Source organism: Sus scrofa, chromosome 9 (assembly GCF_000003025.6).
Source record: "Sus scrofa isolate TJ Tabasco breed Duroc chromosome 9, Sscrofa11.1, whole genome shotgun sequence".
Classification (NCBI taxonomy): Eukaryota; Metazoa; Chordata; class Mammalia; order Artiodactyla; family Suidae; genus Sus; species Sus scrofa.
The window spans coordinates 22,915,852-22,934,255 of record NC_010451.4 but is presented as its reverse complement, the minus strand read 5'-3'; the positions used below and the strand labels follow the sequence as shown (position 1 = coordinate 22,934,255).

The window sequence follows — 18,404 nt, the reverse complement described above, 5'->3', positions numbered from 1 at the left end:
GACTACACGCCTTATGAGGATAAGCTAAGGAGCAAGAGGCTTAGAGAGAGATTAAGGAACATGCCCAAAGCCAGGCAGCTGACTACTGGTATAGCTGAGATTCAAACAGTTGGTAAGAGTTTGGACTCCATGTTACCAGCTTGCAACAGGAAACCACGTGAAAATTGCTCTGAAGATTCAAACAGCTGGTGTCAAACTCTTTGGAATTTTCCATTATGTTATTTCTCCCACTGATAAGTACATTCCCAAGTACCTCTATTGCGATCCTTTACAAAGTATGCACACCCATTATTAAGGAGGAAGGAAGGGAAAAGGCAAGAATTTCAACCAGCAGCCCCTAAAAGCATCACGCTGGTTATTTGCTTGTTAATTCAAAAAGGTATGAAGATGGATGTGGAGCAGGCTGTACATGCCACCAGCCCTGAGTATCTCTCAGCAGGTGATGGAGAAAGAAAACATGATAATATTTATGAAATGATAGGGTTCTGGCTGTTTCACATCCACCTCTGTTTCTTTACTGTTTTAAGAGCATGGATTAACTTATTTTTTGGAAACCACATGTATTCTTGCTGAACTGAAGCAGAGAGAAGTGGCTCCAGACAAACTTAAGAGTGAGTGGAAAACATCAATCTGATCTCTATGGCTTTATCTCTGGTCCACAAGGCTGCACGCATCCCATGCTTCACAGTGAAACATTTTCTATAGTTTCCTCCTTTTGTCTTCACCTGCACATGGGTGCTTATTCCCTGCCTATCCATTTGAGGGAATGTGAATAGCTCAACTTGACCTAGACTCTTACATGTGCAAAACTAAAACAAGCAGTATGATTATCTTCTCATGGAAAACTAAGGATAAATAATATTTTGTTTTAAAATGCTCTATCAGGAGTTCCCATTGTGGCACAGCAGAAACGAATCTAACTAGGAATCATGAGGTTGTGGGTTCGATCCCTGGCCTTGATTAGCAGATCAAGGATCTGGCATTGCTGTGAACTGTGGCGTAGGTCACAGACACGGCTCGGATCGCACACTGCTGTGGCTGTGGTGTAGGCTGGCAGCTGTAGCTCTGATTCGACCCCTAGCCTGGGAACTTCCCTATGCCACAGGTGCAGCCCTAAAAAGCAAAAAAAAAAAAAAAAAAAAGTCGAAAGGCGTTAAATCACAAAACTAAATTTCCACCTAAAGAAACTCAACAATGAATAGCAAGCTAAATTCACACTAAGCATACGAAAGGAAATAAGATTGGAACAAAAATAATGAAATAGAGACTAGAAAAAAAAAAATAGAGATCAATGAAACCAAAAGCTCATTCTCCAAAAAGATCAACAAAATTAACAAATCATCAGCAACGCTGCCATGGAGTCCTAAACCAGAGTCTCTCATCAGAGGAGCCCCATACCTCCCAGTGATAGGCCTCATCTAGCATCTTTGCTATATTCAGTCATTGCCTGGGAGCATCTATGAGAGAAGCATGGCCTTGACACCAATAGAGTGATGGATTTCAAAGCACAATGGAGCAACGGATCAATTATGTTACCTGCAGTTGATAATCTAAAAGGCTCACATTCCTGGAAGTCACACACTGGATACAAGTACTAAAGCAAATTCCAGATTAGAATCACTGTTCTAGAAAACAATGATAAAACTATATGCTCCATCTACCACAGAGAACTTCAGTTTGAAATAATGGAGATAAGAGCATGAAAGTTGAAGACTGTCAATAAAGAGAATTACACATATAGCCATCTGTTTGTTTCTTACACACTTACTCCAGGAGCTTCTGTGCATCAGAATAGCCAATCGGATGAACAGGAATCCTTGGAAGACCGACAGCCTCTGCGATTTGAAGTCTGTAAGCGTATTCTGAAAAAAGGTTGAATATACTTCCAGTAAAAATTGCATCCCCCTCAAAACCTTCCCTATAGACCACATTAAACACACTCTTAAACTGTATCTACTAGAACTGGTAAAATTAAAAAGAGGGACAGGGAGTTCTCTGGTGAGTTTGATCCCTGGCCTGGGAACTTCTGCATGATGAGGACACAGCCCCCGCCCCCAGAAAAAGGACAACTTTAAATGTTAGCAAGAATGTGGAGCAACTGAAACTCTCATACATTTCTTAGAAGAGTAGATAATTACACAGTTATTCTGATAACTTCTTTGAAAAGTAATGTTATACAGAATTATGCCCTATAGCACAATTATACTCTGAGGTATTCATGCAAGAAAGAGCAAAGCCTATGTCCACACAAAGACATGCACAAAATTGGTCAGAGCAGCCGAATCTGGGGAGCCGATATTGGACACAGTCCAGCTGTCTGTAATCAGGACAATGAATAAACAATCTGTAGAACAATCCCACAATAGAATTCCACTCAGCAACTAAAAAAAAACCTGTTAATACACACAATGACATGACTAATCTCTACTCATCATACTGAGTGAAAGCAGCCAGGCAAAGGATGAGGGGGGAAAAATCAAACTAAGACAGAAAGAAAAAAAAATAACATGTCTTCTTTGAGGTAGGCCTTTCCCAATGCACAATGTGCACCTGCATTACACGCTAACCAGACCCCATCAAAACAGGAGGATATAATCAGTCTTCGAGGAAAATGACCCTTTGCTTCAGACACCAGCATTACAATGCTAAGGTTACTACTTCCTCTTCACCCCATACAGGGCATATGGTAAAATGTGACGAGAAAGGGGCATCAGGGCATCACGTTGACCAAAGGCTGGCTCTATACATGCACAACTGTGTCCAAAACACCTTTGATCAGCTTTATGTACACCGCTCACTTGCCAATATAATACACAAATTCTTTGTCTCAAAATGTACAGAACAGCATCTCCAACTCCTGACCACTGGAAGACTTAGAGCTTTGGAGAATCTGCTTCCCAAGCTGTAGTCCTCATTTTGGCTTAAAAACAATTATTATTATTATTTTTTTTTTTTTTTAGGGCTGCACTGGCGGCATATGGTGGTTCCCACGAAAGAGGTCGAATCAGACCTACAGCTGCCAGCCTACATCACAGTAACGTAGGATCCGAGCTGCATCTGTGACCTACACCACAGCTCACAACAACATCAGATCCTTAACCCACTGAGCGAGGCCAGAGACCCGCAACCTCATGGTTCCTCGTCAGATTCATTTTCACTGCGCTGCCACAACGGAACTCCTAAAATTATTTTCTTTCTTCTTGGCTTGACTGTTATTTGATTTGCCGTCAACACACAAAAGAATAGATACTGCCTGATTCCATTTACATAAAGTTCAAAACCGAACTAATCCATGACTATGGAGATCAGAAGGTGGTTGCTTCTAGGAAGGTATGGTAAAATGTGACGAGAAAGGGGCATCAGAGAACTTTCTAGAATCATAGAAATGTCCTATATCTTATTCTGAATGACACTGATGTGTGCACTTTAAAAAATTTATTGAATGAACTCTTGAAATCTGTGCATTTTATTACATGTAAACTCTACTTGTAATTACAGGTAAAACACATTCTGTCATTTCTTCTTCCCATTTTTCTCCAAATATTTAAATTATAGGAACTTCTGGCTATTGCAAAAGCTATTCTTTTTATGGCTAAAATGACAATGATATTTTGTATGGGATTTGTCTTACAATTCTCTAGGGTAATAATCAAAAAGGCGAGGATGGACAAAATGGTGATAATTATCTCTATTTTTGTCTACAGTAGAACTATTCCATAATAAAAAGTAAAATTACAAGGAAAAGATAAAATAGGGCACAAAAGGGAATTCAGCAAGTGTAAGCCCCATAGAGATAACATGATTTTTCTTTCTACGGTGTCATCTTCTAAATTTGAGGATAGGATTTCCCTTGTGGCTCAGCAGGTTAAGGATCTGGCGTTGTCAAGGAAGTGGCTCAGGTCACTGCTGTCACTCAGGCTTGATCCCTGGCCTGGAAACTTCTGTATGACGCGGGCACAAGCCAAAAATTTTTTGGCTTGTCAAATCTGATTTTATGAACTAATTTTAGCTTTGTACAATCAACAGAGCTCAGGATAAACTGCATTTTCTCAAAACTTGGGGGAAAAAAGTCTACAAAAAGTAAAGTTCAGGTAGAGTTACGTGATTTTATTATAAGATAATACGTCTTGCTTAAAAAAAAGCTGTTTACATATACTGTGTTCCAAGAAGATTGATAAAGCCAAAACACATAAGCTTTACAGGAGTTTACAATTTGATAGGAAAAGCAGATGAAAAGTAAATATGGAAATGCCACCGATACTTTGACAACCTACTATATCCAAGTTACACACCTTTGTTAGTATTAAACCACGCAAATTAAACGATCATAGACTTTTGTAGATGTCATTAAATAGCTGAGGACATTCAAAACAAGTTTAGCTCCCTGTTAATGATCTACTGTTTTATAGCAGAGTTGTAAGATTTACTGTTTTTACAGCAGAGCTACTGCTTTACAGCAGCATGAGATAAACAAGGTCAGATGGAGCCAGACCATCTGAATTTGAATCCCTGTTCCTCAGTGAGCGGTGTGATGGTCTACGGCAGGTTGCTTTCTTCAGCTCTTACTTTCCTCCTCTGTCAAATAGAGATAATAATGCAACGAAGCTTACTGGGTAGTTAATGCATGTAAATAAGAAAGTGATTGCTCCCGTCTTTATATAGCAATGCTGCAACAAGCATTTTCTGGATTCTGTACTCTAAATGTGCCATTTCACATTTATAGAACTTCTTCTGTTCTACCATCCCTTGTCTACAACTTAGAAATTAAAAAAAAAAAAAAAAAGGAGTTCCCATCGTGGCGCAGTGGTTAACGAATCTGACTAGGAATCATGAAGTTGTGGGTTCGATTCCTGGCCTTGCTCAGTGGGTTAAGGATCTGGCATTGCCGTGAGCTGTGGTGTAGGTTGCAGATGCGGCTCGGATCCAGCGTTGCTGTGGCTGTGGCATAGGCTGGCGGCTACAGCTCTGATTAGACCCCTAGCCTAGGAATCTCCATATGCCAAGGGAGTAGCCCTAGAAAAGGCAAAAAGACAAAAAACAAAAAAAAAAAGTGAAATCCATTAATTTGGGAGAATTTACTTGGCAACAGAATGTGTGATCTAATGTATTGGCGGCGCAAACCCAAGGCTGCTTATATTACTTACATACTTCAACTTAATATGATTATTCATACATTTTACCACAAAAATATTTACATGCCTGCTTCCGATATTCTGTTCCAGCCTCCTGCATAAATGTGATGCAAGAAATGGTATATGCATCACAATACTTTTAAATATCTGAATATGCCTGCATTTCAAAACTTATCACACCCAGGGGTTCCAAATAAGGGATAAGGGACCTGAATTGGTAATTTCCAGGGTTCAAAACTCTTGCCGAAATGCTTTGACTGACTTCTAAGATGCAAAGAGAATAAGAAAAAGATAAACTCTTGCCATGTGCCAAAGGAAACCCTTTGATAAAATCCTTTAAACATGTGAAGTGTTTTTGTGATGATTAAGGCCTGATCACTTACCATTTGCTGGGTAACCGGGTGTGAGAGGGTCGCCTGCACCATTAAGATTTAAGATATTTCCACGCTGAACACCCCCTCCAGGAAGATTCCAACCATCTGGATAGGACTGCACCCCAGGAGCAAAGTAATCAGCAGGGTCTGAGTACAAAATGATGCCTTTGGCCCCCGCCAGCTGGGCATTTTTAACCTGGAAAACGCAATGCGTTTCTTAGTTGAGTTGGTCATTCAAAATCACACTTAAATACGCACTCAAACTTTTGACTCACTGGACCTCCAACAAAGGACCCCTCACAGAGAATTGGCTTTTTCTTTTTCCTCCTGCAAGCCCTAAAAATGAGTGTGCAGGAATGGATCAGCCCTCAGCGCAGCAGATTTGGAAAATGTACATGTTATCAGTGGTGAGGACGTGCTGTTTCCTTCCTCTACTCTAGAAACGCAATAAGCAAGTGGACGCATAGACCGGATTCCCATTTCTTCTCTGGTTGGAAAGGGAATAGTTTTGAATTTTAATTTCCCACAAAAGAGGGGAAAAAAATTAGCAAATCAAGTGACAATAACTTGCAAACTGCCATGTATAAGTTGGTTTCTCTTATTACCTATATAACAAAAATTCACACTAAAATTTAATTTAGTAAATATTAACAAAGATACTGAAGAGTAACAACAAACCCAGTGCCTGCTTCTTTGTACACCACAGGCATACTTTGTAGGCGTGGAAAACATCTATTCTCCCTGAACTTCCGCGCTGGCCAGATTCCAATGACCCAGTTGGTTTGTTTGTTTTTAAGGCTTTTACATTTTTTTACTTTTATTTATTTTTTAATCATTTTTAAATTATTCAATGAACACTATTATACGTATAATGTACACCCATCATCACAACCTAATTTTAGAACATTTCCCTTCCCAAACCCCCAGGCCACGCCTGCCTCTCCCACACCTGTCCCCTTTGGTAACCATAAGTTTTCCAAAGTCTGTGAGTCCGTTTCTGTTCTGCAAATGACCCAGTTTAAAATCCTCACCTATAAACTAGTAAATGTATTCTCCCTATTAGATGAGCAGGATACAGAATATGAGATCAGAGTCCTCAGAAAGTTTTGAGGAGTTGGTTCCACCCACGTAAGATACAATATAACTTTTTATTCCGGAGGAAAGAAAAAAAGAATGATTTTTACCTTATTTCCTCTGAAAATTTTCCCATATCTGGCGATCAGAATCTTCCCAGAGCAATTGATTTTCATGTCTCGCTCTAATTTAAAGAAGTCTTCGGTTCGTGCATAGTTCACATACACCAGGTCACCCTGTTGGGATCACAGATGACTTAGTACAAATGAAATTTAATACAGAGAGGCTTCTCTGCGTGAGATCTGTTTCACATCTTTGAAAGAGAGAAGAGGCAAGAGTGCACATGAGCAACATGAAATTCAAGAGAGAAATGAAAACTTGAATTGATAAGGCAATTAGCTGGGTTACAGACCCTATGAATTAACCAGTAAGTTTTGTTTATGTCCATGTCTCCTCTATAGAGGCTATAAAATTATAGAAGCATTCCTCAGAAAAATGCACATAAATATACACATTGCTGCATGCAATCTGGAAGGGTCCCAGTACCCAAGGTAAAGAAGCCCTTGATGAGAACTTTAATTTCTCAGAAGTACATTCACAAATAGTAGCTTAATAGTCTTCACACCACTAAGTAAAGAAAAGACAGGTAATATCAAGGCTTTACGGATGTGGCTTCGTATCATTAGTATAATTATGTGCGACTCTTACAACCTCTCCAAGTCCCAACATTATCTTTTGTAAAATGGCCTGTTAGATTAGATCAGTGTTCTTCACAGTTTTGTTTTGTTTTGTTTTCCTCTTACCCACTCCTTCAATTAAGGTTTCCAAGGGGGAGGGAGTGGGATGGACTGGGAGTGTCAGGTTACTAGATGCCTACTATTGCATTTAGAATGGATAAGCAATGAGGTCCTACTACACAGCCCGGGGAACTATATCCAATCTCCTGGGACAGACCATGATGGAAGACAGTGTGCGAAACAGAATGTATATATGTGTATGACTGGATCACTATGCTTACAACACAAAGTGACACAACACTATAAATCAACTATAATTTTAAAAATTAAGTAAAATTTTTAAAAACTTTTAAAAAAAGAAAAGCAATATACCCCTCATATATACGTTAAGTCAACATCTGAACTGTATATCTTTAAGTGGCCCCAAAGAATGCAATTTCCAGCACATTAGAAACATTAACATTTTTTGAAGCAAACTGTACCTCACGTTTCATATGTATCCAAAGGAATTTAAATACTGTACAGATTTATTATTCAACATCATCCATTTAAGAAACACACACTTCTCTTTAGTCAGAATTGCATCATCACTTTTTCTTCTTGAACTTGTATTTGGTCTGCTCCCCTAAAGCATTTTTTACTCTAAAGTAAAACATACCTGCACTGGACACCAGGGTGCACTGCCGAGATTCCCCTTGAATGGAGGTGCAGGAAAGCCTTTCTAAAGACAGCCTTTATGTGCCAGGCCCCTGCTCAAGGTCATGCCCATTCTCAGGATACACATATTCAATGATTGATCCATGTGAGAACGTAAGGACCTGGACATCACTGCCCAGCCGAGGACAATCCTGGAAGGATATCCTAATTCCAAAGCAGGTTGACTGCGACTCTCCTTGAGCTGACTTGAGGTGCACCTTCTCCCTCTGCCTATTCTAACGTCCTTCCTCTCCCTGCCACAGATACTAGTCCCAAGAGAACACTCCTTAATTAACATCAAGCACACTAAACTCCACTCAGTGTCTGTTAATCTAGAATCTGGGTATGGTTGAAAGTCTCTTACTAATCACTGCCAAACCTGCCTTGATTAAGAATGTGTGTGTGGGAGTTCCCGTCGTGGCGCAGTGGTTAACGAATCCGCCTAGGAACCATGAGGTTGCGGGTTCGGTCCCTGCCCTTGCTCAGTGGGTTAAGGATCCAGCGTTGCTGTGAGCTGTGGTGTGGGTTGCAGTCGCGGCTCAGATCCCATGTTGCTGTGGCCCTGGCATAGGCTGGCAGCTCAGCTCCAATTAGACCTCTAGCCTGGGAACCTCTATATGCCACAGGTGTGGCTCTAAAATGCAAAAAACAAACAAACAAACAAACAAAAAACCTTTACTTGACCACAAAAAAAAAAAAGAATGAAATAATGCCATTTGCAGCAATGTAGATGGATCTAGAAGTTTTCACACTAAGTAAAGTCAGACAAGAACAAATATATGATATCACCTATATGTGGAATCTAATAAAAATAATACAAAAGAACATAAACAAACTCCAAAATCAAACTTATGATTATCTAAGGGGAAACCATGGCCAGGGGGGTGTGCATAAATTAGGAAAGTGGGATTAACACATACACACTACTATATATAAAATAGAATAACTAACAAGAACCTACTGTATAGCACAGAGAATGCTACTCAATATTCTGTAATAACCTATATGGGAAAAAAGAATGGATATATGTATATGTATAACTGACTTTGCTGTACACCTGAAACTAACACTACAAATTGTAACACAACTATACTCCAGTAAAATATATTAAAGAAACAAAAAAACTTTACTTCAAATACAACTCCTAGTGCTCTAGGATGGCAAAGTATTAGATCATGGATCTACGGATGAATAAATTATTTCCAGAAGGGTCAGGTCTCAGTATGAGTTCTATTTACATTTCTTGTTTTCAGACATAAGTTCTGAGAAAACTTGGGATGGGAACGACAGATATTTGTTATGAAATTTTCACCAAATTATTTAAACTCTTTCCAAGTTACAACCCCTAAATCTCACAATGACCCATTATCCAAGTTAAATCTGATGATAGTAGCTGTAAACTCAATTTGGCTCATCTTTTTTTTTTTTTTGTCTTTTTTTTTTGTCTTTTTTTTTTGCTATTTCTTGGGCCGCTCCCGCGGTGGCATATGGAGGTTCCCAGGCTAGGGGTTGAATTGGAGCTGCAGCCACCGGCCTATGCCAGAGCCACAGCAATGTGGGATCCAAGCCGCATTTGCGACCTACACCACAGCTCACGGCAACACCAGATCGTTAACCCACTGAGCAAGGGCAGGGACCGAACCCGCAACTTCATGGTTCCTAGTCGGATTCGTTAACCACTGCACCACGACGGGAACTCCATGGCTCATCTTTAATTTTGTTGAACTGCAAACCATCTGACTTGCCAAATCTGTGTTACCTGGCTATTAGAATCTTTCACTATCACCTCTTAGTTTGGAGCCCCAGAGATTTTTTTTTTTTTTTCCACAACTCAGGGATATGCTTCATATTATTTTAGGACGGATGAGTGATGGCTCTCATACATAAGAGAAAAATCATTGTAAACAGGGAGGTAGGGACAGGGTACCAGAAGGACCTCTCCACAGGCAAGTTCTCAATTGCATCAGAGAGTACACTGAGACATTTATGGTGCAAATGATTTCTTTAAAATGATCCTATGTCTGATTTTGGAAAGTCTTCACACATCCTAGTTTGAAGTCCCTGTCCTATATGCTTTCTAATATCCTATCGTTTTATTTTGGTTATGTTTTCCTCTTTGATGACATGTCTTATAACATGTGCCTCCCCCCAAATATATAACATATTGAAATAAAGTTGTTTCCAAGCTGATTCTAGGATTCACTTGACAAACTTGAAGACATATTATTATGTGCCCACAGTGTTCTAGAAATTAAGGATTCAGCAAATCCCTGTCCGTGAAGAAACTTACATTCAAGTGGAAAGCAGGAAGATATTAAAATTGATAACTAAGTAAACTGTATACTATATTAAAAGGGGATAAGCTCTTTAAAAGTTTAAATATAGTAGGCAAGCAGGGAACTAGTACTCATTTGGGTACAATTTTCAAAAAAAGGAGAAAGTCTATTAAGAAGGTAACATTTGAATCTTTGCTTCAATAAAAAGATTACATTTAGTTTTTATAATTTCTTCCTAAAACCAATGCAATATTAATGTGCTGTCGAAGGCAGTACATTATAATTGTTCGTCTTCTCTAAAGGTCACTCTGTGAACACAGAGTCATTAACCAACTTGGTTTCAGTGAATTTTGTTTTAATGTAAATGTTCTACTAGAAATTTATCCCTGTCTAATATCAACTTTAGGAAGACTAACTACTTCTTTAAATGTATTTAAGTTGTGGTTATCTTTTGATAAATCTGTACATCTCATGAAACAAATTATGATTGGAGAAGACTTCGTTTAAAAATGACAGTAAATTCTGAAAATGAAAACAAGTGTGACACACAGGCCCTCTTGGCACTTCATAAATGCAAGTTGTCATTGCTAGTTAGAAAAAAAAAAAAGCCTTTTCAGACAATGAACTTTTTGTAAAATTTACACTGCACCATTGTTCCATAAATGGGAGTAAACACAATCTTGCACTGTCAGGCTACAATTTTCCATTTCTTTCAAGTTTCTATCTTCCTGCCATTGTTAATAGAGACAGAATTGAGACCCAAGACCAATACAAAGCATGGTTCTTTGAGAATCAACACCTAGAATCTTGTTAAAAACAATAGAATCAACACCTAGAACCTTGTTAAAAACAACAGAATCAACAGCTAGAACCTTGTTAGAAATAAATTTTCAAGCTTCACAAAAGACCTACTGAAATTCAGGGGTAGGAACTGAAATCTGTTTTATAAGCTCTCTGGATTACTGTGATACATGCTGAGTTTGATTAAACTATATTTTACAGACATTTTCAAATTGCTAATTTCAAATACCATAAAGCAAGGAATTCCCTGGTGGCCCAGCAGATGAAGGACCCAACATTATCACTGCTGTGGCTTGGGTCGCAGCTGTGGTGTGGGTTCCATCCTGGCCTGGGAATTTCTGCATGCTGCAGGAGTGCGCCCCCCCAAAAAAAACTTTTAATGGCAACAACTTCATTATTGTTTCTGAACATGAGAGATGAGCCAACGTACCCAGAAAAATCATTCAGGTAAATAGCAAAGAATTTGGTTTGGCAGGGTGTGAATACCATGGCCTTTCTTCTCACTTTACTGTAGTAAACGGAAAGAGATTCTTCTCACCTAGATTAATAGCTCTTTGAACTCCATAAAAGATATGTAAATTTTTGGCTATAAGAAGTTGTTAATTGACCACTGGGCATATTAAAATAGGACACAATAGAGAGAGGTAAGGACTTGACTATCCTTGGAAGCAGCTTCAGTAAAAAATTTATGTTTAGAATTAAATTGATATTTAAAGATACATGTCTTCACCAGTTAAGATTTACTGCAAGAACATATGGATGATTTAATATTAGGCAATGCCATATTTTTTAATAAGTAAGGTTAAGAAACATACTGTTTTTATTATTTTCTAATGCATTTGATTTATTAACTTATAATTTAAAAGCCCTCACAAACTTGGAATATTTTCTTTTGGTTGTATGAATTTTTCCTACAAATGAGTACTTAGCATCATAGTCAATGGTATAATACTAAAAAAAAATTCTCCCTATAAATTAGCACATCCATAGAATGCCTATAATGATTGTGATTACTTGGTACACACAGAAATAAGGGATATGGATTTGGCACCCTCTCTAATCTATTTATGTCCTTACCAATGGATATATTTGTATAAAAACATGGCCAAATTGTTTTGTAATTGGTGTATTTTAAATGTACACAAATAATATTATACTTTAGATTTAAGTTGGTCTCTTACTGTTTTCAACCAGATTTTTTTTAAATCTGTTGATTTATGTCAGAGTAGTTTATTTTTCATTGGTGTATATTATTCCATGTTATGTTTATATTTTTAGAAAGATATTAATAAATTATACTTGACTTTCAAAATTTATCTTTTTTATGGAAAAACAAAAGTGCTTTGTAGGAATCTGAAGGTTTCTTATAAAATTTCAGATGATAGTTTTGCATGCTGATTTATTGACTAAACCACTCTTTTTTTTTTTTTTTAGGGCCACACTTGTGGCATATATAAGTTCCTGAGCTAGGGTTCTAATTAGAGCTGCATCTGAGGTCTACACCACAGCCACAGCAGTGTCAAATCCAAGCTGTGGACCTATGCTGCACCCTGCAGCAATGATGGATCTTTAACCCACTGAGTGAAGCCAGGGATTGAACCCACATCCCCATGGATACTAGTCGAGTTCTTAATCCACTGAGCCACAACAGGAACTCTATGGATATTCACACTCTTCACTTAAAAACAGCAACAATTTCAAATTCTCATTCAAGTCCTTTGAAAATTAGTCAAAGCTATACAATGGTATTAAAATACAATATTTTCAAGCAGTGGAAGTTACATGGCAATAAGAAGGAACTGATAAATGCAAAAATGTAAATTTCAGAGACTCTATGCTTAGTGAAAGAAGTTAAACAGAAATGATTACGTGCTATACAATTCCATTTATGTTAATTTCTAGTATAGGCAAAAATAATCAATAGTGACAAAAATAAAGTCAAAAGAATGACTACCTTTGCAACTCCCCATCATGGCACAGTGGAAATGAATCTGACTAGGAATCATGAGGTTTTGGGTTTGATCCCTTGCCTTTCTCAGTGGGTTAAAGATCCGGCATTGCCATGAGCTATGGTGTAGGTCGCAGACGTGGCTTGATCTGGCATTGCTGTGGCTCTGGTGTAGGCTGGCAGTGGTAACTCTGATTCGACCCCTAGCCTGGGAACCTCCATATGCTGCAGGTACGGCCCTAAAAAAAAAGCAAGAAAAAAAAAGAGAATGACTACCTTGAGGATGCATGGAGTTGACTGAGAAGGGGCATAAAGGATACTAGTCAAGTTCTTAACCCGCTGAGCCACATTACTATTTTTGAAGTGATAGTAATATTCTATATGATGATGGGGTTTGAATTACATAAGTATATGCATTTGTCAAAAGAATAAATGTACATTTTCAATTTCTACATCTTAATGTAGTAAATTTTATCTTAAAAACACTATAAATAGAAAATAAATGTCTATTCCTTTTTATTATTAAGAAATCCTATTTCTATCTTTATTTTTTAAAGTTTTATTGAAGTACAGTTGATTTACAATGTGGTAATTTCTGCTGTACAAAAAAGTGATTCAGTTATACATATACACACACCCATTCTTTTTTAGATTTTTTTTCCCATATAGATTAGCACGAGAAATTCTATTTCTTAAATGCTGAAAAAGATAAATTTGGATTACCACAAAACCTCTTAGTTACTGCCTGCATGTATAAGGGCGTTCTGTTATTTTTATTACATTGCATGCATTTTTACCTCTGGCATTCCTTGTGGAGAGAAGGCACTAAAAGGTGGCACAACATCTGAAACATTTTCATATCCAGGAGGAGGTGGTTCAAATAATGATGTGTTGAAAATCTAGAGAAACAAAATAATAAGAAGCAAATTAGCTAAAGTTTGATTACTAGACCCAAGCAAGGAAAGGTTTATTAATCTCTTTTGTCAGTAGAAGTTAATCAAGCTTTTGATATTTTGAAGATACATATCAAAGAGCTATCACTGTGAGAATTTCATGAGACAAATAAACTGCAGGCCCTTAGAGGATTTACAAACATGAGCTCTTGATTTAGAAGGAAAAGTTTAATTTGCAAATAACATCGTATAGTATTCTTAGTCACTTATATAATTGCTAAGACAATTACTTATGAGCAAATTAAATGTGACATTCACTTTGAATCAAATATAATCTTTTTCAGTGTATCACTGAATTAGAAAAAAAAAAATTAAGGAATACGCAGCAAAAAAAAAAAAAAAAAAAAACCAAAAAAAAAAACCCAAGAAAGCAGCACTCCTGAGAGGTCACAGTAAAGTCCGCTTTTGCCTTAGTTTTATCTATCAAAGCCCTGAGCCCCCTGAAACAAGTATAAGCATTAAAAGACAAAGCCTACAGTCAATACAGATGACAGGAGACCCCTGAATAAAGCAGAGTCTCCAAGGAGCAACATCCTTCATAGTTAAAGATAAGCCGGAAATAAAAACTGCCCTTCAAGAAACAATAGCTTAGAGTAGAAGGAAACAACTGCCCCTAGAGGATTCACATGTCTATAATTTTCCACTCACAACCAATGCAAAACAAATGATTCAGGCTAAAAATTTATTTCACAGTGGTACCAGGTTATTGGTTTGCCCTGGGTTCTAGAAGAAATTACCAGGAGGAATCAGGTCTTAAACAATCCCCACAAAGTTCTGAGGAAGAAGAACTCACATTACTAAATACACACAAAGCACAATGGAAAAGAGTTGACAAAAGAATAGGGAATAAAACCAGACTGAAACATAGAAAATTAATCAGTTCGGAAGATAGAGCTAAAGAATTAACTCAGAATGCCCCACAGATTCATAGAAATTAAAAAAATAAATAAATGTAAAAGAAATTTTAACAGACCTAAAATATAAAGGGAGAAGGTTCAGAAAACCTATTAGAAAATTAACAGAAAGAATGTGAAAGAGCTAATTTTTAATATATAATGACTTAAGAATTTTCCAAAACTGATAGAAATTATGAACTCTGATTCAGGAGGTCCAATGAACCCTGACCAAGGTAAACAAAAAATAATTTACATGCAAACCCATCATCAAAAGAAAACAAAAAGACAACTTACAGAATAGGAGAAAATAGTTTCAAATGATGCAACTGACAAGGGCTTAATCTCTAGCATATATAAGCAACTTATAGAACTCAACAGCAAAAAGAAAGCCAACAACCCAACTGAAAAATGGGCAAAAGACCTGAATAGACATTTTTCCAAGGAAGATGTACAGATGGCCAACAAGCACATGAAAAAATGCTCAACATCACTGATTAGTAGAGAAATGCAAATCAAAGCTACCATAAGATACAACCTCACACCAGTCAGAATGGCCATCATTAAGGGGTCCACAAATAACAAATGCTGGAGGGGGTGTGGAGAAAAGGGAATCCTCCCGCCCTGTTGGTGGGAATGTAAACTGGTACAATCACTATGGAAAACAGTATGGAGATACCTTAGAAATCTATACATAGAACTACCATATGACCCAGCAACCCCACTCTTGGGCATATATCCAGACAAAACTTTCCTTAAAAAAGACACATGCACACACATGTTCATTGTAGCACTATTCACAATAGCCAAGACATGGAAACAACCCAAACAAATGTCCATCGACAGATGACTAGATTAGGAAGATGTGGTATATATACACAATGGAATGTTACTCTGCCATAAAAAGAACACAATAATGCCATTTGCAGCAACATGGATGGCACTAGAGACTCTCATACTGAGTGAAGTAAGTCAGGAAGAGAAAGACAAATATCATATGATATCACTTATATCTGGAATCTAATATATGGCACAAATGAACCTTTCCACAGGAAAGAAAATCATGGACTTGCAGAATAGATTTGTGCTCGCCAAGGGGGAGTGGGAGGGAGTTGGGTGGTTGGGGAGCTTGGGGTTAAAAGATACAAACTATTGCCTTTGGAATGGATTAGCAATGAGATCCTGCTGTGTAGCACTGGGAACTATGTCTAGTCACTTACAATGGAGCATGATAATGTACAGAAATAGAATATATACATGTTATGTGTAACTGGGTCACCATGCTGTACAGTAGAAAAAAAATATTGCATTGCAAAAATAACTATCAAAAAATAATAACAAAAAACCCTGCAATATTCAATATAGTTCTTAATGTTAAAAGTTGCAAAAAGAAATTATGCAAGCTATCCAAACAGAATAAAAATTAGATTGACAGATGACTTCTCAACACTAACAATGGAAGCCACAATTCAGTTGGATATTTTGCTCTATGTTAACGTACAATAACTGTCAAAATACAAATCTATGTCCCATAAAGTCCCACCTAAAATTAACAACTTAGGGTTAAGAGATGTTCACTTAAAACAAAGAAAACTTCTATAGGATATCATTTAACAAATCAAATAAAACCTCTAAAAGAAGCCCTAAGACGATGGAAGAAGGACTTATAAGGTATTGCAAATGTGTGAGGAAAAGTAACAAATACAGATAGTATATAATAATAGCAGATTGCACTTTTTTAATTGTTATTTCCCCAATACAATTTTTTTCTACTGTACAGCATGGTGACCCAGTTAGATTGCATTTTTTTAAGTTTATAAAACAAGATTAAATTAGAATTATCGGTCTAAATTGGTAATGCATGACTGAAGTTAAAATGTTCTGAGATTATTATATTGCAGAAATATTGATTAAATTATGACACTGTTAAGTAGGAATCAATTTTTTTTTTTAGGTTCCAAACTACTAAAAGAATAAAACTAATAAAATTAATTACTATAAATAAGTACAACAAATTAAAATAATATACTAAAAAAATAAATATATAAAATAAAATAAAATAATAAACTGTGATTAAAAAGCATATGTCAGCTGTGTATTTTTTTTTTTTTGTCTTTTTTTGTCCTTTTAGGGCCACACCCATGGCATATGGAGGTTCCCAGGCTAGGGGTCTAATAGGAGCTGTAGCCTACAGCCTAGGCCACAGCCACAGCAACACCAGATCCGAGCCACGTCTGCGTCCCACACAACAGCTCACAGCAAGGCCGGATTCCTAATCCAGGAAGCGAGGCCAGGGATCGAACCCACAACTTCATGATTCCCAGTCATATTCGTTTCTGCTGTGCCACAACAGGAACTCCAGCTGTGTATCATTTTATCACAGCCAACTTATACACAAGGTCACAGTAAGTTTGGAAAAGTCACAAAGCTGAGAAAGAAAAGCCAAGCTAACACTGTTTACATCTAATAAGAGAACTTCAAACTATAAGAAGTAGAAGCTGATGGAATTCCTAAGGGAAATAAAAATAATTCACCACTATAGTCAGATAATCTAAAGTTCTTTTCTCAGTAATTAAAAAAGATAGCACATAAAATTAGAACACATCAAGGATAAAGTATGGTTTAGCCAAACAAAAAATTTGAACTAATGAACAAATACAAAACTATTAAACCCAACAACTGAAGAATATATATTTTTTCAAATGAGCACAGAACATTTATAAAAATTGACCACCTAATAGCTTTTAAAGGAAGTCTCAGCAATTGCCACCAGGTTAGTGTCATACAAACCACATTATCTGATCATAATGTAGTTAATTTGCAAAACCAGATGAAAATGATAAAGGAAAAAGCTTTACATTTAAAATTTCAAAGACACCAACATCAGATGCTTTCACTGACATGTGGAATCTGAAAAAAGGACAGACTGAACTTCTTTGCAGAACAGATGCGGACTCACAGACATTGAAAAACTTATGGTCTCCAGATGAGACAGTTTGGGGGGTGGGGGGATGTGCTTGGGCTATGGGATGGAAATAGTGTGAAATCAGATTGTTATGATCATTATACAACTACAGATGTGATTAAGTTCATTTGAGTAATAAAAAAAGTAAATAAATAAATAAAATTTTAAAAATACCTCTAAATAGCTCCAAGAACAAAGACGAAAACACAGAAATTAGAGGATATTTAGATATTCATGAGAACTAAAATATTTTTCCAAACTTGTGAGATCTATTTAAGTGGTTCTTAGAAGGAAATTTCTGGGTTTTAATACTCATATTAGAAAAGATTGACCATCAATAAATTAGGTATCCAACTGAAAATGCTACAAAGAACAGCAAAATAAAACACCAGGAAAGTAAAAGAGGAAATTATAAAGTAAGAATAGAATTAATGAGACATAAAACAGATATACAAGAAATGATTGCCAGAGCTGAAAGTTTATTCTTTGAAAATACAATAAAATTGACATATATTTGTCAATATCATTAAGAAAAAATATAAGAAAAGCACAAAT

At 36.9% G+C, this 18,404-nt stretch overlaps 1 protein-coding gene across 1 annotated transcript in view; it reads right to left on the bottom strand.

The window, feature by feature from the left end:
* FOLH1B (folate hydrolase 1B) overlaps positions 1–18,404 on the bottom strand; it is a gene marked incomplete at its 5' end in the record, with an annotated part of 56,652 nt that overhangs the window by 26,393 nt on the left and 11,855 nt on the right. The window contains 4 exon segments of the mRNA NM_214384.1: positions 1,769–1,862; positions 5,516–5,702; positions 6,691–6,816; positions 13,836–13,937. Coding sequence (NP_999549.1) covers positions 1,769–1,862; positions 5,516–5,702; positions 6,691–6,816; positions 13,836–13,937 — 509 coding nt within the window.